This window comes from Micromys minutus, assembly GCF_963924665.1.
Source record: "Micromys minutus genome assembly, chromosome: 1".
Classification (NCBI taxonomy): Eukaryota; Metazoa; Chordata; class Mammalia; order Rodentia; family Muridae; genus Micromys; species Micromys minutus.
This window is the reverse complement of record NC_137969.1, coordinates 78,930,004-78,955,177: the sequence shown is the minus strand read 5'-3', so window position 1 is coordinate 78,955,177 and position 25,174 is coordinate 78,930,004. Positions and strand designations below refer to the sequence as shown.

General features: G+C 41.6%; 1 protein-coding gene across 6 annotated transcripts in view; it reads right to left on the bottom strand.

The window, feature by feature from the left end:
- Positions 1–25,174, bottom strand: part of DNM3 (dynamin 3) — a gene marked incomplete at its 3' end in the record, with an annotated part of 461,945 nt that overhangs the window by 78,086 nt on the left and 358,685 nt on the right. For 3 of the 6 annotated variants that reach the window (XM_080942242.1, XM_080942240.1, XM_080942241.1), the window contains 2 exons: positions 18,698–18,809; positions 9,850–9,861 (listed from right to left, as the gene is read on the bottom strand). In XM_080942242.1, coding sequence (XP_080798368.1) covers positions 9,850–9,861; positions 18,698–18,809 — 124 coding nt within the window. The remainder of the gene's footprint in view (positions 1–9,849; positions 9,862–18,697; positions 18,810–25,174) is intronic. The other 3 variants (XM_080942239.1, XM_080942237.1, XM_080942238.1) reach the window with 1 other exon arrangement.

The following is a 25,174-nucleotide window of genomic DNA, read 5'->3' as shown; positions in this document are numbered from 1 at the left end:
AACAGGTAGAACCCAGGAGCTTGCTAGCCAGCCAGCCTAACCCAGCAGAAAACTTCAGGTTCATTGAGAGGCCCTGTCTCAAAAGTAAGCTGAAGATAGATTGAGGGAGACATCTAATACTGACCTCTGGCCTCCTCCCTTGTGCCCGCTTGTGAAAGTGCACATGGCACATACACAATTGCACACATATGTAAAAAAAAAAGATCAGATTTCTCTCATATGAAACGGGCACTTGTAGTATGACAGCAGCATGAACTGAGGTCAGAGTTCACAGTTTGAACAAATTACGGTTCTTTCGCCAGTCCTACAAGAACTCACCTACAGATATGCACTCATAAAATGGCTTCCTGATAACCTGCAGATGGTATGTGTTACCTGTAGTCCGTGAACAGGACGGCAAGGCCGTCGAGAACAGTGGTGCTGCTGACAGGTAAAGGTCTGGAATTTAAGGAGGAGTGATTGAACCAGAAATGGGGAGGGGAGAGGCTTTGAACCCTGGGATCTGGGGATTTGGAACAATGACACTATTGATACCCAGCGCCTAGGAGAAGATGCAACCTTTTAGACTCACAAAGGGGTCTTTCATGGCCCTTCAGTATGGAGAATAACATATCTGCCCAGGCAGGATTACGGGAGGAAGCCTGCATAATCATTGCAAAATATTTGTAATCAGCAGGATTGCCTGCTAATGTCAAGTCTGCAGTCTCAGGCACTTTTCTGCTGGTATCTTGACTTCTGTTTCATTTCCCACAATCATCTGCCACTTCCCCCAGACAGTCTATTTTCTTAAGAACTTCAATCCTTATGTTACGTATTTTCCTTCCTGGATATTCGGTTTTAAACAATATTTTTATTTCTCCTCACCAGCCTCCATTTGAATAACACCCATTGACATTTGTTTATGCATTTTAAAAACTTTTTCTTTAAAAGTTGTGCAAAAGGCAGTTATCATAGGAAAATGAGAATGGGACACGCGAGTAAACATCGAGAACAGCCAGAGCTAGATGGAGAAAGTGTGTCTCACGAAGGGGGAAGGGGGGCAGAGACTATTAACCCTAATGGAATAGCCTCTCAAATTTCTATACTCAAACACATTCATCTAAAGAGTTCAAAGCAAAACTTGAGTTATGTTCTTCAGGATGTTCATCTTTAGTTCTCTTATTTCTAGTGAAAAAAATCTACATTTCCACATATACATACATTTTAATTCACTTCCCAGCATTCTATGTAACTAATTATCTTTGAGGTGTTTTTAGGAGACACTGGTAATTGTGAAAAATGTGTCAAAAGAGTTTCAGACAAGTTCCTTGGGATAAATATTGAAAATAATTCATAAAAAATTAAATGTTTAGGAGAGGCAGAGCTGGGCTTCCAGGCAGACTATCCGGTCTGCCACAGGAAGGACACCAGGACTCCTGCTTCCTCATCAGATGTTAAGACCATTTGTCTTAGTTAGGGTTAGTATTGCTGTGATGAAACACCATGAACAAAAATAAGATGGAGACAAAAGGGTTTATCTGGCATAAACATCACACTGTAGTTTACCAGTGAAGGAGATAGGAGCAGAAACTCACAACATGGTAATGCCCTGGAGGCAGGAGCTGATCTGAGGTCATGGAGGAGTACTTCCCCTGGCTTGCTCAGCATGCTTTCTTATAGAACCCAGGACTACCAGCCCATGGGTAGCCCCACCCACAATGGGCTGGGCCTTCCTATATCAATCACTAATTAAGAAAATGCATATGAGTTCTGTGGACAGCCACATCTTATGGAGGTTTTTTTCTCAACTGAGGCTCCCTTCTAGTCAATGACTGTAGCTTGTGTGAAGTTGACAAAAAGCTAGCCAGCACACCATTCCTTCCAGTACATTCAAACCGGAAATTCATTGTTGGTATCTGTTCATTTAAACACACAATTCTTGGTTGAAAAACTTGTTTGAACCCTACACATAGCAGTCATTTATTTTATTATTGTCCCTAAGTGAACATCCTCTTGACTTGACTAAATTTTCTTCTTCCTGGTGAGTATGGTTTTATTATTAAAATCATCCTCTTTATTTTAAAATAAAAGGATTGAACAGAAACAATCCTTTCAGGATATTTAACTCTCATGTATGCTACAAATAGTTAACTACTTGCTTTTTTCCTTTTTAATTATCTTTTCTATTTTATGCTATATGCATATAAGCTCTTATTTATACTTTCATTATTTCCAAGTGTATGATTTTTTGCTTTATATTAACTTTTTTCCTTTCCCAAAGTTGTTTTGTTCTCTCTTTTGAAGACTTATATTTATGTGGATGAGTGCTTTACATCCATGTATGTCTGTGTAACATATGCATGCCTGGTGTCTGCAGAGGTCAAAAGAGAATCTCACATCCTCTGCAAAGGAGAGGATTAGGGAGAGCTGTGAGCGGTAATGTGGATATTTGGGAATAAACCTGGGTCCTCTGAAAGAAAAGTCAGTGCTCTCTTAACCGCCGAGCCATCTCTTCACCCTCCCCCTTCCTTTAGTTTCCAGTTGCTCTCCTTTATGAAAAGTAATACTTCTATTTGTGCTGACTTTTCTCTTTCTAGCACAATGTTTACATCCCATGGTAGTTCCTGCCTATGATCTTCATTACTGTCATACTTCAGATAGTGTCATAATAAGTACTAATTTCTGTTTTGATACATTTTGGTGTGGTATATTTTCTCAATTAGGACGATATGTTTTTATATTTAAAATCTGCTAGACAGCTGTAGCTCATCTTTTTGAGCACCTTAAAGATGGAAGGTTTGATACAATCCTGTGTTGATCAAGTCTTTGGTTTTATTACATCAACAACTCAGATTGTTGTTATTTTTTAGCAAAAAGCAGTTTTAAAATTAAGTTTAAAAGTTTAAAAATGTAACATTTTAGTTAATTAAAAAGGATTTATGTTATGTGCAGGTGTGGGTACGTGCATGTCCATGTGGGTTCTCTCATGTCTTTATGTGCCATGTGCCTTGCATGTGATCATGGAGATCAGATCCATTGGAACTGAAGCTGTGAGCTCCTAATGGGATTCTGTGAACTGATACTTGGTTCTGTATAAAACATCAAGTGCTCTTAACCATGGTCATCAAGCCTCAGTATATACTGATTCCATAGAATGCTATTACGTACTTAATAGACTAAAGTCTAGTGTAGACATACGTTTTGCATGTACTGGGAAGCCAAAAGGTTCACGTAACTCCTCTTATTGTGATGTCTGGTTTATTGCAGTGGTTTGGAACTGAACCTATATTTCTAAGGAACACCTTCTGTGAGCTAGGCAGGAGTGGTGCACAGCTTTAATCCGGGAACTCTGGAGGCAGAGGAAGGCATATCTCTGTGAGTGTGAGGCCAGCCTGTTTTACAGAGTAAGTTCCAGGACTGCCAGAGCTACATGGAGAAACTGTGTTTCAAGAAAGCAAAAAGAACTCTTGCTGTCTCCAGTGTTCAGGTTATTAGATATACAGTATCTATAAATCTTAGAATCTTAAGATTCTAAGTCTCTTCTCCAAAAAGGATATTTTTCAGGAATTTCGGTGAACTCGGGTTTGGGATAGTATGAAACCCTGTGCACGTGCTTATTCTCCAACGCATATAGACCCAGGATAAACTTTATCAAGTATACACAGTGAGTCACCAGCAAACCAAAGAGAGAGCAGGCCAACTATAACAAAATAACATACTAAAAGTTATGTGCAGGTGTGGTGGTCCCTCACAGCCTCTAATTGTGCCCATGTACGCATGTGGGCACACTCACACATTTGTGTGTGGAGGCCAGAGGACAAAATGAGCTGCTACCCTCAGAAACACTGATCTCCTTTTGGATGAGATCTTTCATGGCTTGGAACTTATCACCTGGGTCAGCTTCTGGGAACCTTCTGACCTCCTTCCTAACACTGGACTTGGCAACACACAAAACCATGCTTGGATTTTCTTTTTGGATTTTGGGAATCAAATTCAGGTCTTATGCTTGGTGGTCAGCATTGTACCAACTCAGCTGTTTCCCCAGACCAGTCTTTTTCCACGAAAATGAAGCATTTTATAACTTTTCCTCGGCATACCTGAATTGTGGGTATTAACATTCTGATACTTGAACATACTTTGCAATACAATGTCAGATAATCTGATAAACTGGGATGGCTACTAAGTAACTAATGGGAAGTCAGCATATGGAGTGTGAATACACTATGTATATATTCAGTAGATACATTGTATATAGGAGTGACTTATGCACCAGGCAGAAGAGTGTACTGCTACTCTGTTTTATCTTGCTGTATAGAGGGAAATTATTTATTTCTAGAATCTTCCACTTAGTATTTTTAGGTTGCAATTGCTATAGGCAACTGAATTAGAAGATATGAGGGACTGAGTGATATTTTGAATCAAAATTATAATCCCAATTGTACCTCTTCTTTTTTTTTTATTTGTCCAGAGAATGAGCAAAGACAGTGGGAAAGGTTTTAAACTCTGACTACTATTGTGGTGCTGTGTGGTTCCTGCATAACTTGATAACCTCACAAGGCAAATCAGTCAGAAATATAAATGACTAGTTTCTAGTTCAAAAAGAAAGCTCTTCACAGTGTTACCTCCAAAAGCATAGCCAATGATAAAATGCTTTGAAAATGGGTTTGAAGAACTGTATTTTGGATGGAGCTGTGTCTCAATGGTACAGTGTTTCTCTAACACACCCAGGGCCTGTGTTAAATCCCTGTGTCTACTAGGAAAAGTGGGATACTTTAATGTCTTGAGAAGGGCTAAAGCATCCCAGTTATAAACTACCATGAATCATATTAAAGAGAGAAAATCATGTCAAAACAGCCCTGATGTCTGAAACATTAATTCCCACTCATAAGAGAGAAGTCATTTTTTATCTCGAACACATCAGAGAAAATGAAAACATAATGATACGACTTTCTGACCCTTCAGAAGCCCACCCCATCACCCACAACCTTCTTTCTTAGACAAAAGGTTCCCTGAAGCTTGCTGACCAAGCAGCCTGGCCGAGGTGATGAGTGCCAAGCCAGTGGAAGACCCCATATCTAAAGGAGGACAGCATTTCTGAGGATGGCAGATGATGTTGTTCAGCTAGTTATGATTAAAGTTGGTGGACTCAAACTCTAGGCCTCGATAATTTTCTTCTAATGTCATTTTGCCAAAGGAAAAACAAACATTTTGTGGCATTGCACATTTTGATTCATGATGGTTTTCATAGTCACATGGAACTGGAGCAACACTTAGAGTTCACTGGGCTTTTATTCCTTCCATTAAGTTTAATGCTATCCTTCTTGACTTATGCATAATGGTCCTCAACCAGATGGATGCTCTCTGGAAATCCCAAGAAAATATATTGTCAAGCTCCTCAGAAAATTAGGGAAATCATACACATTACTTAAAAATAAAAATCTCAGTGGAGAAAGGTATTCTCTAAGCAACTCAGAGTGTTCTTTCAGCCATCCTCTTGGCTTCTTCAACCAACCAATAAATGTAACACACACTGTCAAGAAGACACGACTAGTTCACAAGGATGGCATTTCAGTGGCTACCAATGATCTCTCACTGGTGGTAGAAACAACAGCAAGGACTTAAAAGTCCCTCATAAGAAGGTAAAGCGAACCAGCTTGATTTCAGTATCCATGCTCCTCAATATACATCCTGGTGCCATTCAGTTGGAAAAGTCTATCATGAAGAATGACCAGTAGAAACCAGAGTTTCACCAAATAGGTAGCCTGATGGATGACTACCTTCTCCATTGACAGGAACTAGCCAAGTCTATCAGACTTGCTGAAAGTATCCGGGATCACTGAACAAGGTATTGTGAGCTGATGGAAACACTGGGGGCTCGGCTAGGACTCCCTTTCCTTGCACACCAAGGCTCTTTAGTATGTGGGAAGTTCCTCACTTCACTGTGCTAGAGTGCTATCCAGATACTTCAAACATATAATTCTGATATTGAAATATATTATTCAGTGTCTCCTTTTCAAATAAAGTGTAGTCAATCCTATACTTCTCCTGGGGAAGTATAAGACCCCTTTAATTTAAAAAGATTGAAATTAAATAAAAGTAAAGTTAATATTTTTCTTTCAAGGGGTAATAAATTTTTCTATAATGTAAAACTTTTAGAAGGATTAATATTGGGTCTAGAATTTACTACATTTCCATATTTTGCATCAATATCAATATTAAAAAAACCACTCACCATTTATTATATTTTACATTTAAAAGCTTTCTACCTTGAATTCTCCAAATTTAACAAAGATAGTTAACCAAACTTTTCAATAAAGAAATAATATTTAAAGGTTACTAAATCTATAGAAATGTCCTTTCAGAAAGAAATTAAATTATATAGGGAAATTAAATGTCTTTTCTCTAGGACTGAGCATGGAGATTAGTTTTTACCTGAAGACCTCAAGTTTGCAGATGGTATTTCTGGTTGATACTTGTATTCAACAAACAAGTCGAACAAACCCCAAACAAGCTCTTTTAACCTTTCTCACATGCTACCTGCTGTTTGTCTATAAAACCCAAGCTGACTCACGTCCTGAATTCTGGCCTTCCTAATGGAGACATGAACTTCTGTGGTCAAGAGCAACTTGTCTAAGGGGAAGAGAGACTCTACCGTTAGCAACTTAGAATATCACCATGCCAAAGATGAGTATTTTCCAAAGGAAAAAAAGTACTGCTCACACAGAGTAACTGACTTTCTGACAAAGGGAAAAATTACCCTTTGCAGTAGAAATAACAATGACTATAAAACAAGGAACATAAGTATCACTTTTTTTGTTTTTCTATCATGTGCCCATAATGTTTCTTTTTTGGGAACTGGTGCTTTACCTATGGATACAGTATGGAGGGTGAGCTCCCAAACTGAAGGGTAAATTAAAGATGGATGAGGCAAATCTGTCACCAAGAAAATGAGCACCAGGGTTGTTCCAAACACCCTGGGTTCAATGTGGGCATGTGGGGGATTCGGTGTGGGTATGTGGGGGATTCTATGTAGGCATGTTTGGGGATTTGGTGTGGGCATGGAGGTGGGTATGTGCCACACTTACATTGTATAGGGAGATAATTCTATTGTGCTCATAAAGAGAGTTAATTAAAGACTTTACTTTCCTTAGGATCTGGTTAACATCCTGAATACTAAAACGTCACGCCCTCGGTAAACAATCAGCCTTCTCACATCTGAAATGAGCCATACTTTACAGCTGGCCCTCCTATGTAGCAGGTATGTTGCCTTAGGGACAACTCAGAGCAGCCATTCCAACATGAGAAGGGGAAAAGACAAATCTCACATTCTCCTTCTAAAGAATCCAGATCTATACTCTGGAGACAGCCCTGCTTGGGTTGGAGTGTTTTGCATTTACACTGAAATTCTAAGCTACAGGAAAATAGCATACAGATGTGCTGCTTGTGATGTGAGGAGACTCTCTCATGCCAGAGTCTATGGTCAGGAGTATGACCGCATTGTAAAAGTATTAGTGTATTTTTCACAAACTATTGCTTATGCGTAGTATAAACAATTAAAAAAAGTAAGGCATGGGATAATAAAGACCAACACCACTGAAATATCCATCCTTCAGTTACAAATAAAAGTAGTGAGCACTTGTGTTTTTGGCAGCCTTACTTTCAATCAGCTCCCTCACACTACTATACCAGATAGTCATGTTGTACATGGTTGACTTTGGAGGCCCTGAGTTCCTGCAGGGGCTTCAGCCCTGTTCTAGAAGGTTTAGTGCACATCATTTTACAATTTTTGAGGTGTGTGTGTGTGTGTGTGTGTGTGTGCTTGTGTGTCAGACTGTATGTGTGCATGTGTGTGTATGTATGTATGTATGTATGTATGTGTGTGTAGGGAGCATAAGTACATGCATATGTACACATGGGGAAATCAAAGGACAACTTTGGAGGTAATTCTTTAGGTGCCACCCAGTTTAGTTTTTGAGACAGAGTCTCTAATTGGCCAGTTCTCAACAGGTAAGATAGTCTCCTGGCCAAAGAGCCACAGGGAGCTGCCTGTCTCTATGTCCCTAGTTCTGTAATTACAAACATACCACCATGTCCAACTTTTTACACAGGTGCTGAGGTCTGAACTCAGGTGCCTGAAGGCAAGCATTTTACAGGCTGAGCTACCTCACTCCTGCCCTACTTTTTAATATTTTCTCACTCCCTTTATCTAATGAGTTGAAAAAATAGCAAAGGATATCCACTTCAGCATTTGTGATCCAAAAGAGCTCCTTGAAACTAGACATGACAAACGGGTGACTCTTGCCGTTGTGAGTGTGTTCATGTATGTGATTTTATACACACTTAAGCCATCCATGAACTGCTGGAGAAAGATACAAATCATGGATGCTCCTCTAGTGAGCAGAGTAAGCACCTCTCCAGATGTTAGCAGCTGGCCCCCGATTAGTGTACCCACAGCCAACCCAGGGCATTGGGGACTCATTAGATGGGTGGTTGGTTGTTTTGTTTTCAAGTAACACATACAACACATGAAGTTCCAGACAGAGATCTACTATGGTGCAAATGATCAGGATAAAATACTTAAAATTCAAGAGCTGAAATACTATAGGAATTAAAACACGAGTTTCACATTTTGTGCAAATATTTGTCCCTAAGAGTCGTGGTATTAGTTAGAAATACTATCTTTCGCTTTGTAGAAGAAGCCTCTAATTTCTCTTTGAAAGTGTACTATGAATGATGTAAGTGCTGATCTTGTACACGTCTGACGATATTTTAACTTTATTAAATAGCATTGCCTGGGCTGTGGGCAGTTAGAGCAGAGGATAAATTTATGAAGTGACACATTTTTCAGTACCAGCCATCTATGTCAACTTACTCCCTAATAACACATCCCATCAAATTAAACTGCAAAATATTTCCCCACATTTGTTTTACATTCTATACATATGGCGTATGAATAGCAATTTTGATGAATTCCAGCTGCTTTAGACATGCAGGCCAACTCTTATATCACAGATTCCTCTCCATTCCCATTGCATCCACCAAGGCCCATTTCAAGGGGGCCACCTGGTAGGAAGAACGACCGTTACATGATGGAAAAACAAAACCAAACAAGAAATCCCCCGATAGCAGTACGAACATCAGCCTGCCTAACACTGAGCTTCTTTCTCCAACCATATCACACTTACGTTTCTAAGCAAATGGGAAGCAGCACAGAGCTTTTGGGAAAGTTCCATGAAAACGTAACCAAACTCACAACCCCGTGAAGCAGCAATTTCTCATCTACCTATTGTACTAAGAACATTAAAACAACTTGCATGCATGGGTGCTGCCATTTCTACAGACCGATCGGTCTCCCCCCCCCCACTCTCCCACTTTCATGCAGCTGGAATTCATCAAGGAGATAGGAGCCAAGTCAAATGTTGACCCCACCCTCCTTCTCCATTTTAAGACCCCTTCAAAGCCAGTGCCTGGATCTAGTTGAGTTTTGCCAACACAGCCTGCCATTCTGCCCTTTAAGGCCCCAGTTTCAGGTTTTGAGAATCGTGTCAGCTGCACTGAGTTCTATCAGTCTGGTGAACCCTTATGTGACAAATCCTCACCATTCCTTTGCTCTTCGAGTCGCTCTTTTTCTTTTGAGCGAACCCTTCCACATGACATGGCCAATTCTGAAAACTTATTTCCCTTCCAAAACAGAGCAGCCACTGTGGCCATCCACACACGACTGCCCCGACACTTGCGTGTCCTATATAACCCATGTAATGGCCAGCAGAGGGTAGCCATCCCGACACGTAGAGAACCACACGTGTGAAGGGGCATGCAGGAGTAGGGGCTGGGGACACAGGAGAGACGGCGATAGGACAGAGAACTTACTTTGTTGCTCCCCTGTGCACGCAGCCGTGAGGGAGGGAAAAAAGAGAAATACATTAAACACAGATTTATTTCAAATTAGGAGGTTTTTCTTGCTAGATCAGAATCCAGATGAACCCTTCGATAAATTCCCATTGTGTACATCCAGAGCCCGTGCCTAAGTCTGAGAATCCACGTAGGTAGGGTGAGTGAAGTCATACGTCTACAGCAGTGTGGCGATATCCCCCCTTTCTTTCTACTCAGAATACTTGGGGTATGGGAGCCAAGCCAGAAAGAATTAGTTTGAATTGGTAGCAAGTGAACCGCTAGCATAAAAGGCAGAGAGACATTAGGTTGCTGGCTTGCCTTTCCTGACAGCCCCTCCTCCAACATGCCGAGCACTGGAAAATTTCATAAGACATTACTTTTCTTTTTTTTTTTTTAAACAAGCACTGCATCCCTGGTTTCAAGGAAGGTGGAATTAAAATCTTCTTAATCTTCTTATTTTTCTTTTCTTTTCTTTTCTTTCTTTCTTTTTTAAGAAAAGAAGCAAATATTGAGGCACAGAGTGGGTGGTTTGGGGCAACAGAGAAGGCAGATGGAGTTACAGTCTCCATCTGAGCCTTTCTTTTCTTTGGTAAGTTATGAGTTTCTGTCTTGGGTTGGCATGGGAAGTCACGACTGTAGAGTGGGGCTTCGGCCAAAATAAACAGCCCTCCACACTGGGTAACATGGGTCTGGAAAGGCTAGTCACAAAAACGTAGACGTTTCTAAATGCAATACTGTGTATGGAGACAGGGCGGCCTGGCCAGTGGCGGCCAGTGACTCTCCTGTTGCAAACCGAAGCTGAGAGAGTGTGATTTACATCAAACAATTTAACTCACATGTGGCCTAAGAAAATAAAACGGTGATTCATGGCTCCTCGAGAAGCCCGAGACCTTGCAAGGTCAGTTCCTGTGGGGCAGACGTGATGGGATGTGAGCCTGGAACGGATCTGAGCTTCTCTTCACAGGGGCCCAGAGGCAACGTCTCACTGAGGTGTGAGGGTGGCAGAGAGCTGAGAGGGAAGTGTGTGCATCAGAGGGAAAGACTGTGCCAGCCCAGAGACCTGCCAGTTACATGTAGGTTGAGGGTGTGTGGGGAAAACACACGAGGAAACATTCAGAAAGAGTGGGAGGGTAGTGATCCCGGGAGAAGGTTTTCTTGAGTGAGCTCCGTGTCAGCTGCTGACCTTAAGAAAATCATGTCTTCTAGGGACATAACAGCCATCACATCTAACAAGGAAACATAAAGGCACTGGTAAAACCCCATAAAGAGGTTAAGCACTGTGGGCAGCCACAGTGCAGCTGTCCCCACACCAGCTTATCAGATGCATAAATCACAACACAAGAATAAAGGAAAAAAATAAACAAAACAACCCCCAAAGGACTCCTTCCTAAAGAGGATGCCAACTGTTTGGTAAGGCGGTAAAGGCCCTGCTGGGGATTTCACTATGGGTAGAAGACCATTTTTAAGAACAATGGGGCCCTGGTACTCCTCAGAAGAACAATATTGCTGGAAATACCTCAGCCAGATGGAGTTTATTGCATTCCACAGCAGAGCAGCTTTTGATCTAGCAAATCAGTTTCAGGAGTTCAACCAAGTATTTCTGTACACTCGGGAATGACTAGCTTCCACGCTCAGTGGCAGATGGCTCATGTAGCAGCAACAATGATGTCACTGTGTAGGATGCCCTGGTCCTTAAATAAAAGAAACTATGGAAGCTGAGCCCGTGGAGTGGCCTGGCCAGTTGCCGTGTCAGTCAGTTCCCAGTCATATACGTGGTGACAGCCACGGACAGCAGTTCTGGGTGGTGGATAATGTTTTATAATGCTCTCCACTACTCTTCTTGACAATAGCTTATGTCTAAATCCTTGAAAGTGTTTTTCCGCAGAAGTATAACTAAGACCTTTGGAATTGGACACACAGCTGCTCAGAGTTCTGGGAGAGGCATTGATGTATTTGTAGTTGTGGTGGGGTGTCAGAATCCCCACTTCTACACAGTTAGCTGCAAAGTTTCTGCTTCCTACGGGGCCCTCCTGGTTGGCATACATCACCCCCTACCCTGAACTTCTCTAGCCCAGGGACTTGGCTGTTCCCCCTCCCTACATAATCAAGCTATTTCGGTGACCTGGTCTTTTTCCTCCACTCTCCTGGCCAGTCTCTCGGCTCAGGCTGCCGTCTTGGTCCTCAGCTGCCCACCCCTCTCTGTTTTTCACATGGCCCAGCCTACTCTGGTCACGTCCACTCTGGACTCTCCCAGACGTCCTTGCCTCTGACTATCTCTCCCTTTTATCTACAATAAACTTTCTTCTCTGTTATACCAAGGTGCTAGCATTTTCTCTCCTTTTGTTATTCCTTGTTTTTCATTCAATTGTATTAGCAAATGCTTGTAAAAGCCCATGCCATTCCTTTTTCCCATTTGGGGAGATGCAGAGACCCTTTATTTTAACTATTTCTTTTTGACACAAAGGAAAACTCACTGTAGAGTCCTCTAAAAATAGCATTTCTGAGGTACCAAAGGGACCTTCATAGAAGATTGTTTCCATCCCAGGTTGGTTATGGCTGTGACGTCCTGAGGTCACAGGAAAAGCTGGGTGGCAGAGCTATTTTGTGTTCTACAATCAGGTTAAGCTTCTGAAGAAGCAGTTCACATTGGTTCACACTGGAGGAGAAAGATATGTAACTGGAACTCCTCTGTACAGAAGTGTGTGTGTGTGTGTGTGTGTGTGTGTGTGTGTGTGTGTGTATGTGTGTTGCAGGGAACAGAAACCTCTTAAAATGCTCTGAGGTTTCTTAACTGACTTCTCACCAAATCATTTCCAGGGCATGCTTGGATCTCACATTGCCTTTTTTTCCATGGCTGGAGGGCCAGCTTCTAAAGGCAGGCATGAGACTTTTGTGTTGCCTCACAGCCCGTGGGCTAAGTCCTGTCCTCCATTTTCAACCTTGAGGTTTGTCCTGACCCACAGACACTCTTGGGGCTCCCTCTAAACAACTAGGCTTCCTAAACAACAGATAAGAAATTTCTCTCTGACACAGTCAAATCCGACTAATAGTTTCCAAAGAATATTTAACCATACAACGGAGAATTGCAGCTTTGTGTGCATATTCAGGATGCCGAAGAATAATAAAGGCTGATCCCTGAACACAGTCACCAGCTGAAGACAAGGAGCTTGTGGTGCTGCACCAGAACCTTCTCCCCGAGGACGTGCTAATCAAACTTAGGAAGGAGAGATGACTGGAGTCAGTCAAGGTGCCCCAGTCACGGGACTAGTGTACAGCAGTGTCAGGATTTAAATGAAGAACGGGTTTCCCCCACTTCTACTCTATTCTACCGCATAGTTCGTGGGTCAAAGCGTTTGACTTTAGAATTCCTTAATGTCACATTGAAAACCAGTGAATGGTGCCCCAAAGTCATGTTAATCATGTCGTGCTCCTCAGATCAGAGCCTGTGTAATAAAACTTAGGAGGAATATTTATACACGTGTTGGTAAATAAGTCTTTTGAAAGTTTTAATAGGTCTTAAGAATTGAGAGACATGCATGACTTTGTATCTTATCCTGAACTGTTAACCAGAGATTCCACTAAGAGCATCTTTATTTTGAAATTGTGTAAAGCCCTGGATACTCAGCAACATGTAGTTTTATAGAGGTGTTAACTTCAATTGAATAGCCAAAGGAAGGAGAATGATAAGAAATAGGAACTGAGGATGCTCTGCTGGCATAATACTTGCCATGTTAGCATGATGACATAAGTGCAGGCACCCAGCACCCATGGAAAAGGTTGGTGTGGTGGTGCCCAGGTGTGGTGCGACCTGGGCGTGGTAGTGCAGGGGTGTGCTGTACAAGGGTGTGGTGTACAGGGGTGTGGTGTACAGGGGTATAGTTTACAGGGGTGTAGTGTACAGGGGTATAGTGTACAGGAGTGTAGTGTACAGGGGTATAGTGTATAGGGGTGTGGTGTACAGGGGTGTGGTGTACAGGGGTCTAGTGTACAAGGGTATAGTGTACAGGAGTGTGGTATACAGGGGTGTGTTGTACAGAGGTATAGTGTACAGGGGTGTGGTATACAGGGGTGTAGTGTACAGAGGTATAGTGTACAGGGGTGTGGTGTACAGGGGTATAGTGTACAGGGGTGTAGTGTACAGGGGTATAATGTACAGGGATATAGTGTACAGGGGTGTGGTATACAGGGGCATAGTATACAGGGGTATAGTGTACAGGGGTGTGGTGTACAGGGGTGTAGTGTACAGGGGTGTGGTGTACAGGGGTGTAGTGTACAGGGGTGTGGTATAGAGAGGTATAGTGTACAGGGGTGTGGTGGTATAATTGTGAGTTGGTACTGGCCTGTGATTACCATGATGGAGAAGTGGAGACAGGAGGATCCCTAGGAGTGACTTTGCCAGCTAATCTAGATGAGTTGGTAAGTTCCAAAGAAGAAAAGATGGCTAGGAAAGAGAAGGAATGAAAAGAATAGGTTTAAAAACAAAACCCCCCAGAAACACCATTCAGGAGACAAGAAACAGGGTGGTGGAACATTTTGATGTGAGGCACAGAAAATAATCTATTATATGGAGGCAACAGAAAATTAAGTGGGGTGAAATTACTTCAAATGTACTTGCAAAATCTTAATTGATAAATTAACTGGCTGAAAATATCATTTCATTCAGATTGAGTGATAGGTGTTTATTAAATGATATCAAACTTATACAGTTCTTTAAAAATGACAGAAATAAAGTTTTTTCCGGGTTGGGAGCTGGAAAACTCAAACATAAGTACCTGCCTTACAACCATAAAGATCTGAGTTTAGATCTCTCAGAACCCATGTAAACAACCAGGGCTGGTGTCACACATGTCTGCAACCTAGCAAGACAAGATGGAAGGCAGAGGCAGACGGATAGATCTCTGTCTGGTAGCTCACAATCAGCTAGTTTGGTCGAATTGGTGAATTTCCAAACCAATGAATGATTCTGTCATAGACAAGAAGGGAGGCATCTGAGGTTCAGCTCTCCATGTTGTCCTCTGACCTACATACATGCTGTATACATACATGTTCACCATGAACACACATATGCTCACAAATGGACATATCTAGCCAGCCACATATCAGACACCCATGCAGCTTAAAAATAAGGACTTCCCCCTACAGTCTTTTCTACACTATACCTGTGTAGAAAGCAGAACCGATTCTCTACCAACTGACTGATTTGTTAGGGACCCAATGATTGTTGGCATAAAAGTCAAGCACACTGTTCACAAGTCCTAGAATTTTGCTTAAATGACATCAGTCTTTGGGTTAAGCTGATTTCATCAAAGCTTTCTATGCTATGGAAAACTACCTAGAACCAACACTGCTAGGGGTAACTGGGTGTTCATAAAATGAAATCTGTAGCTGAAAAGCTGCCTTGAGGGACCGCAACAGTTGGCTGCCATTAGACATCAAATACCAGGAAACAGGAGAGGACCTGAGGGACCACTCAGCGCACAGGAAACACCAGGGCCATTCCCGAAGAATGCCGAGGAAAGCGACAGTTGGGGCACACTGCTGTCATAAGTTTCCCATTTTGTTTTCTGATCCACTGTGAAGATCTCTTTGTTTCTGTCTCCTATGTGATGGTCACACATGTACACTGATAAGAACATGAAGATTCCACGCAGAGTCAAAACAGACCACATAGCCCAACTATAAGGTGGAGGATTAGGAGAGATCTTGGAAGGTATTTCTTAGGTTGTTTTCTTGTTGCATAGCTATGGACAAACCCATGAAAATGTCAGATTTTAAAAAGCAGTTCATGGGGGAGGGAATAAATAACTTTTCTTCTCCATGATTGTTTTTCTCTCACAAACATGTATTGCATGATTTAAGTATATAATTGCTTCACTTAAAAGGGGTGTAATTTACAAAGTCATAATACATGCTTAGATGTAAGAAAAATATACACGAAGACACACAAACACTCATACATTGGATAAACCATCAACTATATCTGGAAAATGAAAAAAAAATTAAAATTTCATGAGGCTATAATATTTACAGTGTGTGTATGTGTGTGTACACATGTGTATGTGTATGCATTCTTTGTGTGTTCCTGTATGTTGTGAAGGTCAGAGGTTGACATCAAGTATCTTCTATGGTTGGTTTCAGCTTTATTTTTTGGGACAGAGTATCTCACTGAACTGGAAACTTGCCAATTTGGCTACACTGGCTAATCAGAAATCCCCTGGGATTCTGCCATGTTCCCCAACAGTGAATTCATAGGTGCAAAACACCTAGCATGGCTTTTATGTGGATCCCTGAGATTTTAATTCAGCCTCACATGCTTGAACAACACATGTTCTACCAGACAGTCTTCCCGGGCCCTTCTCAATATTTTAACCTTCGTTAGCTGCTAAAGAAAGCAGTTTACAATAAAGTGATAATGATTGTAATCTTCATTTTCATACATGAAAATGAGTGCTCACATGTGTCTGTCTCATAGTGTGTTCCAGGTGCCATCTTACTGCCCCTTACTCAGCACACTCTAGAGGACGTACAGCCACCTTTGTTTTAGAAATGAAACTCTGGGAATAGACCAAGTACTCTCCCAGACTCTAAGTTTATGAGTGTGTGAAATTTACACAAAGGTGCCTGACATTTAGTGCCCGGGCATTGAATTCCATGCCTGCTTCTTGTCATGCCCAGCCATATTGGGCCCTTGCCGATATGTCATTATTGTCATATGCTGTGTTATTATTGGGACTGATATCCTCTCATGGTGACTCATCTTACTTACAGTGATATCCAAGCAACTCACCATTACTTTAGGGCTATATCATCTGGTCCCCAAGTACCATCTTGTAAGCCACCTGCTACTGTGAGCTTTCCTCAGAGTAGCCCAGGCACACGCACCTACCTTGCTGCTCCTCTGTGACATTGGCATTTGTGCCTCCTCTGTCAAAAATTCTCTCCACAGCACTCCCTCCCTCCCTTTTCTTCCCCAAGAAGCCTGCATAAAGAAACCTCACTCTTTTCTAAAGTAGAGCTAACTAAAGTTTTACTTTTCTGAAGTAAAGCCCCCCTCTCTGGCTTTTCTTTGAACTTAATTGTCCCCAGCCCTGTCTTCAATTTTAACACTCTTGAGACAGGATCTCACTAAGTTTCCCAGATTGTCCTTGAACTTGTCCAGTAGCCCAGAGTAGAATGTAGATTTGTTATTTTCTGGCACCAGCCTCATTCAAACAGAATTTATCACCTACTTAAACAATGCCGTACAATTGTGGCCAAATATGTATCTGTACAATGGCTTTATGGATCAACTATCTTCCTGATGCTTAGGATGATGAAAGGCATGGAACCTTTGGTGCATCTAATTAAAAAAAAATTAAGTACGGATGTACTTTAATATGAAATATTTATATAAGCAAACATATTATAATTGGTGTGTATGGAAGTATAAGGATTTGCAATCTAGACAAGTGTCAGAATTTTGACGAGTGTTTATGTGAACACCTTGAAGGAAGGACTTGCCTATGGGAATCTGTATGTGCACATGTGAAAAAGACTGGACAACAGAAAATGACACAGACATACCCGTGTGCCTTGTCGACAAGACATTGTCAGGTTTAATTTCCATTTTGAGGGCACAGAGCTTGTTTGAAAGATTCATTGCCTTAGGTACTAACTAGAGAAGTATAGACTCAAGGGGGGGGGGCTTGTCTTAAGTTTGAGCTAAAATAGGAGGGGAACACAGTTTTGTACAAATCTTAATTCTGTCTCTGGAAGTTCATTGCATTTCAGTGCGATCCCATGGATGTGAAAGTCCCCCACATGCTGAGTGTTCCAAGTGTCCCTCACTGCGTCCATATGTCAGACTTTGTCTTGAGAAGACTTGTACCCTACTTGGAGCATAGAAGAAATCCCACTGTCCATGATCAGCCCCTGAAGCAGGGAGCCAAGTGGGAACTGTGAAGGCCATGCTAAAACAAATTCTCGGGGATCACCCTTAGCAGGTTGGGTTCAAGAAGAGACTTGGATCATGGTGAGCTTTAGAAAGCAACATGTGCACAGGGAGGGCAGGAGGGAGAAAGGAAGGGAGACGGAGGAAGGGGGCTACCTGGGGATGGGAGAGGGAGAGACACACAGACGATACACAGACAGAGAGACAGAGAGAGTGTGAAGGCTGGAATACTATGTTAATTGGTGTGAGCATAAGACAGTAGAGGGACTTCTGAAGTCTAATTTCAAAGATGCCTGTGCAACATTACCTTTTGTGATGAGCATTAGGACAAGGTCTGCTTATTAACTTGGAGGAGAGAAGTGTCTCCCAGATACTTGGAGTATATTGATAAAGATACGTGGGAGAGCTGTGTGTTCTTTCTGTTCTTCTCACTCACAGTGACATTATCCAGAGTCTGAGTCAGTCAGAACTATGGACACAAGTGATATTGATGACATAGTAAAGGAAGATTTGAGGGGAATAAGTTTGCTCTAAAATGTAAATACAAATATAAAATGTTATGATGATTGCTGGTATACTTACATTATATCAGCTGTGGGATAATGTATAGAGGACATCAAGTTTTAAAATAAAATTAAAATATTTTTCTTGGTCTAGGAGCACATATGTTTACTAAGAATGAGATAGTTAGCTTTAACAAGTATACTCATTAGCTTTTGAAGAAGTCTGATAGAAAAAAAGCATAAAAAATATAAAAAGAATGGTGAAGCATCTTTAAAAGGGGACAAATTAAATAAAAGCAGATACTTGCTTCCCTAACATACAGAAAACGATGTATTTTCTTCAACATAGTGTACAGTGATTTCTTTCAGATAAGAAATACATCCAACTTACTAAGGACTTATCTGGATAGACGCCAGCTCTGAGCAGAGATGCCTTCCAGCTGTCCACATCCTCCTGGGAATCACAGGCCAGCTCCAGGAAGCGATAGTCTTTGTACACATTCCTAGAGTTAAAAAAAAAAAAAAACAAAAAACAAAAAAACAAATACGCATTTAGCTAAGAGCTAAGTTCAAAATGATCTCAGATCACTGCAGACACAGATGACAATTCAGCAGGGCACTTCTCCGAAAACCACTAGATGCAAGTCCAAACGACTCCCTGTATTTTAAAATAACAAATGAGCTCTGATGTGTACTTCTCACAGGGTTCTTTTTAAATAAATCATACAGTGAAGATCTCTTAGTTAGTTATAGGGCCGAGATTTAAAAATAAAGTGTCTGTAGAAAGAGAACATCCAATTTTTAAATAAAAATGAAATCTTTCTCTTGATCCAAGAAGAAGGAGCTCAGTAGTAGGACACTTACCCAGCATGAGAGAGACCCTGTGTTCAATTCCTAGATTCACAAGAATACACAGGAGATGCTGGGTATGTGCTGATGGGGCTGTGCTCTGGAGAAAGCACGTTGTCCAGTAGTTAGGCCAGTTTTCATAAGCACTTATGAAAATCTAGTTGATTAAATAGCTTAGAAAACTTGGAAAAACATGAAAAACCAAAGAAACAATCCCTAAAACTTGCTGGATTCACAGGACAGATGCTCCTCAGGGTATGAAAAGAAAGCATGGTCATTTGTGGTGACAGGCAAGGCACCTTTTGTCGATTTATAACTAGGACCACGCTGGAGTTTTATATTTTCTTCTGGATAATAAAACAATATATAGTATGTAATAAATTCCAATATGTGAATTTTTGTTACTAGACAAAAGAACAAAAATAAGGATAACCATCCAGGTTCTACTAGTTATGGATGATGTTGTTTCTTTTAATTTTCTGTTCTGAACATTTTTGAAATTCACTCTTACTCTTTTCCTTTCTAGCACTCTCTTAGTCCCATGGCGCTGGGGTCTCTTCCTTCCACCACAAATCTCTTCTGGGCTCTCTTCACAATGCCAGGCCTCAGCTGTCTGCATGACCCTTTCCACCCAGGGCCTCAACAGATGCCAAGGCTGATCCTTCACCCCACTGCCTTGGCCTCTCCCAGTGTCAAGCCTCAGCCACTCCCCAAGCCTCATTCATGCCTTCAAACCAGTGTCACCTGAGAGATAAACACTACAAAGCTCAGCTGTCAGCACAAGGGATGATCTTGGCTGCTTCTAGAGCATAGCATCTTGGTGCTGACCCTGAGGAAACAGCTCTAGAAGATTTCGACTCAGTGATGCTGGTCTCTTTTTAATCACTACTAATTTCCCAGCTCCAAATAACTGCCAGTTTAACTGTCCCCAGTAAAGCAACTCTGCTAATAGCTTAGTCTTCACCCCAGCTGACCAGAACTACATATTCTTCACTTAAATACCAAGTGGCCCCAGTGGAGAGACTGCCTCCCTCCAAAGCTTCAGAGCCCGGCCTCTATCAATTGCATTACTCAGCACCATCCGCTAGTCTTCCAGGCCACATTTGAACAACAGCTAACAGGCATTGGAAACTCAATGGCTTTTCTAGCCCAAGGTTTCAAAGTCCTTCTGCAAATCCTCCCCAAAACAACATTGTCAGTTCTGTCACAGCGACATCCGACAATCCTGCTACTGATTTCTGTTGTAGGATTTCTATCAGTGTGATGAAACATTAGGACAAAAAGCAACTTGGGGGGGCAAGGGGCTCATTTTGCTCCCACCCCAGGTAATAGTTCACCATGGAAAGCAGTTAGATCAGGAACTCAAGCAGGACAGGAGCCAGACAAGCTGATGTAGAGGCTATGAAGACTATCAACTGGCTTTCCCCCCATGGTTTGCTCAGCTTACTTTCTTATAGAACCCAGGACTCTCAGTTCAGGCATGGCACCGCCTGCCATAGTCTCAGCCCTCCCCCATCAATCACTAATTAAGAAAATTCCCTACAGGGTTGCCCACAGTCCAATCTTATGCAGGCAATTTCTCAACTTAGGTTCCTCCTCAAATGATTCTAGCTTGCATCACATGGAGACAAAAGTAGCCAGTACAGCTCTGTTAATTTTATGTTCCTCTTTCTCACTTACTGCTACGCATGGCCATTTATACCACATAAAATATTTATTGTGCCACAGATTATGATAGAATTATGATGGCACAGCATTCATCAATATGAATATATAATGATTTGCTTAACCTTCTAGAGCAATGAAATCATTTTATTTTTGCTTTGCCCTCACAACGATATGTTCCCCACGATTGCCACGATCACTGCTATTGTTCTTTTCTTTTCAAAGGAGTCCTACAGTTATGCATCAAAAATCCATGATCATTTGATGAACACTTAGTGATATTATGTCATGTTTTCAGAAAAAAAATAATTCAGTTTTAATGGATACTAGCACCATTTCTCTTTTTTCTTTTCTGCTTACTCACACCACACTTTTGACATGTTGCATGCCATACTTCCATTGCTAGGAGCCATGGTGAGCCTCTGGTCACAGTCATGTCACTGGTCTCCGGATTGGTCTTCTAACACTGAACTGCCCTCTGAATCCATTCTGTGCACTCAGTTATATGGCTTCCTGAAAATGTGACTTAGCTGTCTTACTGTAATGGCTATCTGCATTTAGGAATAAAGATTGCAGGGGTTGTCTTAGGGTTTTATTGCTATAAAGAATCACCACCATGACCACAGCAACTCTTATAAAAAAGATTTAAAGCATTTAATTGAGGTTGTCTTATAGTTAGGAGGTTTAGTTCTTTGTCATCATGGCAGGAAGCATGATGGCACACAGGTAGACAGGGTGCTAGAAAAGGATCCAAGAGTTCTGTATCTGGATCACCAAGCAGCAGAAAGAGCTATTGGGCCAGTGGGCTTGACTTGAGCTTCTGAATCTCAAAGCCCACCCCCAGTGACACACTCCCTACGAGCCCATAGGGCCCATTCTCATTGAGACCATCACAGGTATGACGTCGGCTCACAAAGCCTTCTGGCTGGGAATCGCCTTCCTCCGTGGAAACTCTGTTCTTCCTTCTCTAGTTGTAATGCCTCTTTATGCTTCTGGAAAGTGTCAGCTGTGCTAGGCCTACAAACAGACCTGCACATATACTGCATTCTGCCCAGCTCTCTTGCACAGCAGTTGACCGTTATTGGGGTCTCAGCTCAGCCCCTGTGCACACAGGTATCAGTTCCCTGACATCCGTGCCAGGGCAGCTCCTTTGTCATGCATTTTCACGTCCTTCTCAACAATAGCATGCATATTGAAATGGAAAAGTAATTTACATTAGGAGTAGTCTTTAAAATGTGTGGAAGTAATTAATTTGATTATGCACTACCCAAAGCTGTGGCAAGTTAGTGTGTGTAGGCATTCTACAGATAGTAACACCTGGAGGAACTAAACATTGCCTTTAAATAGCTCTGTGAATTTCTGAGTCACTTTCCATCAGATCCTTAACATTTTTTTTTTTCAGTAAAGAGGTTGATCTTTCTTTCGTTGGCCTTACTGATGCTCTTTGTCTTGAAGTCATCATTGACAGTATAAAACAGATTCCAACATTTTAGTATTTATTACTCCAATGGGAACATTCCCATTTCCTTTTCTTTGGCTTTCCCCACCTATCTTTTACCTATTTTGTTTTCAAAACACCTTTTTGTTGAAAAAAGTCCCAATAGTAAATTGGATTCCATTTTTCATCTCAAGCTGAAATGCATCCCCTGTGAGTAGGACAGTCTCTCTGATGTTTATTCTCCCCACGGCTACATGTTTGCTCTTGAGTCTGTCATGCTGAGGCCCACATGGCTTAGAAACCTTTATTTTACTATTTCCTTTGTTTGTGTTGAGAAAGAAACTGCCTTTTCGGTGCTGACATTCCTTAGCAGCTCTCAGTTCTAGGGGAAATTGATCATCTTCCAGTGTGCACATCTTGAGTTCATTCTTGTATGTGTGATGCTCAGTAATAAAACAATAACCCCTTTCGGGCTGGAGGGACGGCTCAGCTGTTAAGAGCACTGGCTGCTCTTCCAGGACCTAGGCTGATTTCCGGCACCCATGTGGCAGCTCCCACCTGTGTGTAACTCCAGCTTAAGAGGATCTAATCTAGTCTAGTGACATCTTCTGGCCAGTGTCAGCATTAGGCATGCAAGTGGCACACAGGCATACATACAGGCCCATACACATAAAATAAAACTATTAAATAAAATAATAACCCCAGTTTAGCAAGGAATTTTAAAGCTGCCACTTTACTTCAGGGAATTGGCTGAGTAGCTTAAGTGTTAACCTGGATTATTCAAGTACGGCTGTCTTGTATTTTTAAATTTTTTTAATTTTATTTTTACTTCTGTAGTTTTTCTTGTTGTTTTGTTTTTGCCTTTTTATTTAAGCAGCGTTTTGGGAAGAACTTTGCATTTATCTTGAGGAAATATTTATTTTAAGGATTTCCCCATTTGAAACATTTTTCCTTGGACCCATATCTAAGTTGGCTTTACAACACAGCTGGATGTCTAGATTCTGGAGGGCACAATACCTGCTTTTAACCAGATGCAGTGGTAAGTCAGGTCATAGAGACTTCTTCAGTTTATTCCTGCTAGCACGCATGGGTCACTGACATGTGTTTTAATTTAGTTCAGTGTGTGAGTTTTACAAGCAGTTGACTGATATTTCCAGTGGTTTTGACTATTGAGATACAATAATTGATAGAGAGAAGCCAATGAAAAACCTCTCTCTGTCTCTGTCTGTCTGCCTGTCTGTCTCTGTCCTTTTCTGTCTCTCTGTCTCCATCTCTCTCTTATGAGACCTCTAAGGTAACTCTGAAAATTGAGTCAAAGAGCTGTTTTCATAAACGAGGAAACAGAACCAGAGAGAACTGGGAGACTTCCCTGAATCACAGGCCAGCTAACCAGTAGAACCAGAACCTCCCACAGTCCTTGGCATATGACCTCTGGACAGCAGCTGTACTGGTGAAGCAATACATTAATGGATGAAAATACAGTGGAGCAGACTTGGACAGTGCTTATGTTTGAAATCATGTGTGTGTGTGTGTGTGTGTGTGTGTGTGTGTGTGTGTGTGTGTTTTAATTTTTGACCAGATCTCAACTTTTATAGAAAACACAGAATATAAAACACTAAAAAGAGAAGCCACAGAAGCAGGGTGAGTAATTTTAAATAAGCTGGAATACACTGTCCATGTCCAAGAATAAAAGTCCATTGCTGGAAAATTTGAAAGGCTATTCCTTTGCTTTGGGGCAGAAAAGGTGATAGTTTTTTAACGACAATAATAATAATAAAAAAAAGAACACCACTTTTAAGGGATCTAATTAAGCCTCTACTGTTTCTCCAATTTTAACTATGGCTTAGGCTTCCATTTGAAGCTCTTTCCAGCTCACAGCAAAGGTTCCTTCGAGATGGAAAGGTATGGGATACAAAGCTGGACGCCATGGTCTAGAGAGCCCGTGGCCAGCTGGAAGGCAGGAGAAGCCGGGTCTGCACAGACTTTCCACATTCTCCCAGAAGCTGAGGAATCCAGCTTTGGCTCCATCACACTGACCTTTCTCCAGGGTATTTTCTTTCAGGGGTTCTTCACACGGAAAATCTTATTTTTTTCCCCCGTAAAAGACAGCCAAATTCTTGAGAGGGAAAATAATTATCTGGTTGAAACATTAGAAGAAGGTCAAAGGCTTCTGGTGGCTTTGGCAGCTTTGTCTCTACCCATTTCTGAAGCCTCATCCTAGGCCGTGTCTAGACAGCCAAGGCGAGTTGGACACAGGTCCGAAGCACTGAGCTGGGCTGATTTACTGGAAGGCTCATAAATTCTGCCCAGGAAGCTTCCAGGTTCTCACCACATGCTGTAGCTGTGTAGATAACCCACAGCAATTTGTACTGAGAGCATTTTTTGTTTAGTCTATTTTGGCTGCAATCATGCAGATATGGGCTCAGAAACTCTCACAGTCTGAAGAACTGAAACGTTGTGGTGCTGAAAAGCAAGAGGGAGAAAGGCTAAGCCCTTAGGTAAAAGGCTTTTTAAGTGCTTTGTTAAAGTGACCGCAGGATGAGCTTATGTTTTGATTAGATGCAAAAAAAAAAAAAAAAAAAAAAGGTCTTCCACGTCAAAAGGAAGCTTCTGGCAGTTACAAATATAAAGTTTATTTTCCTTATTTCATTTTCACATCTTTTCAATCATCTGACACCAGCTATTAATCAATGAAGAACGATGTTTCAAAATAATCTCTTAGTAGATTCCATTTCATAAGTTTCCAGTTGTTTGATTAAAACAAATGCTCTTAGGAGAAGAATTTGCTGGGACCCAAGGTCTCCAGATACTGCTAGCATTTAACATACAGCACCATGTTGGGCCCAGGCAGGCTGCACAGCCTGCCTCAGGGAGGAATGAGGCCAGCTTCCTCTTTGCCACCAGCCAAAACTATTC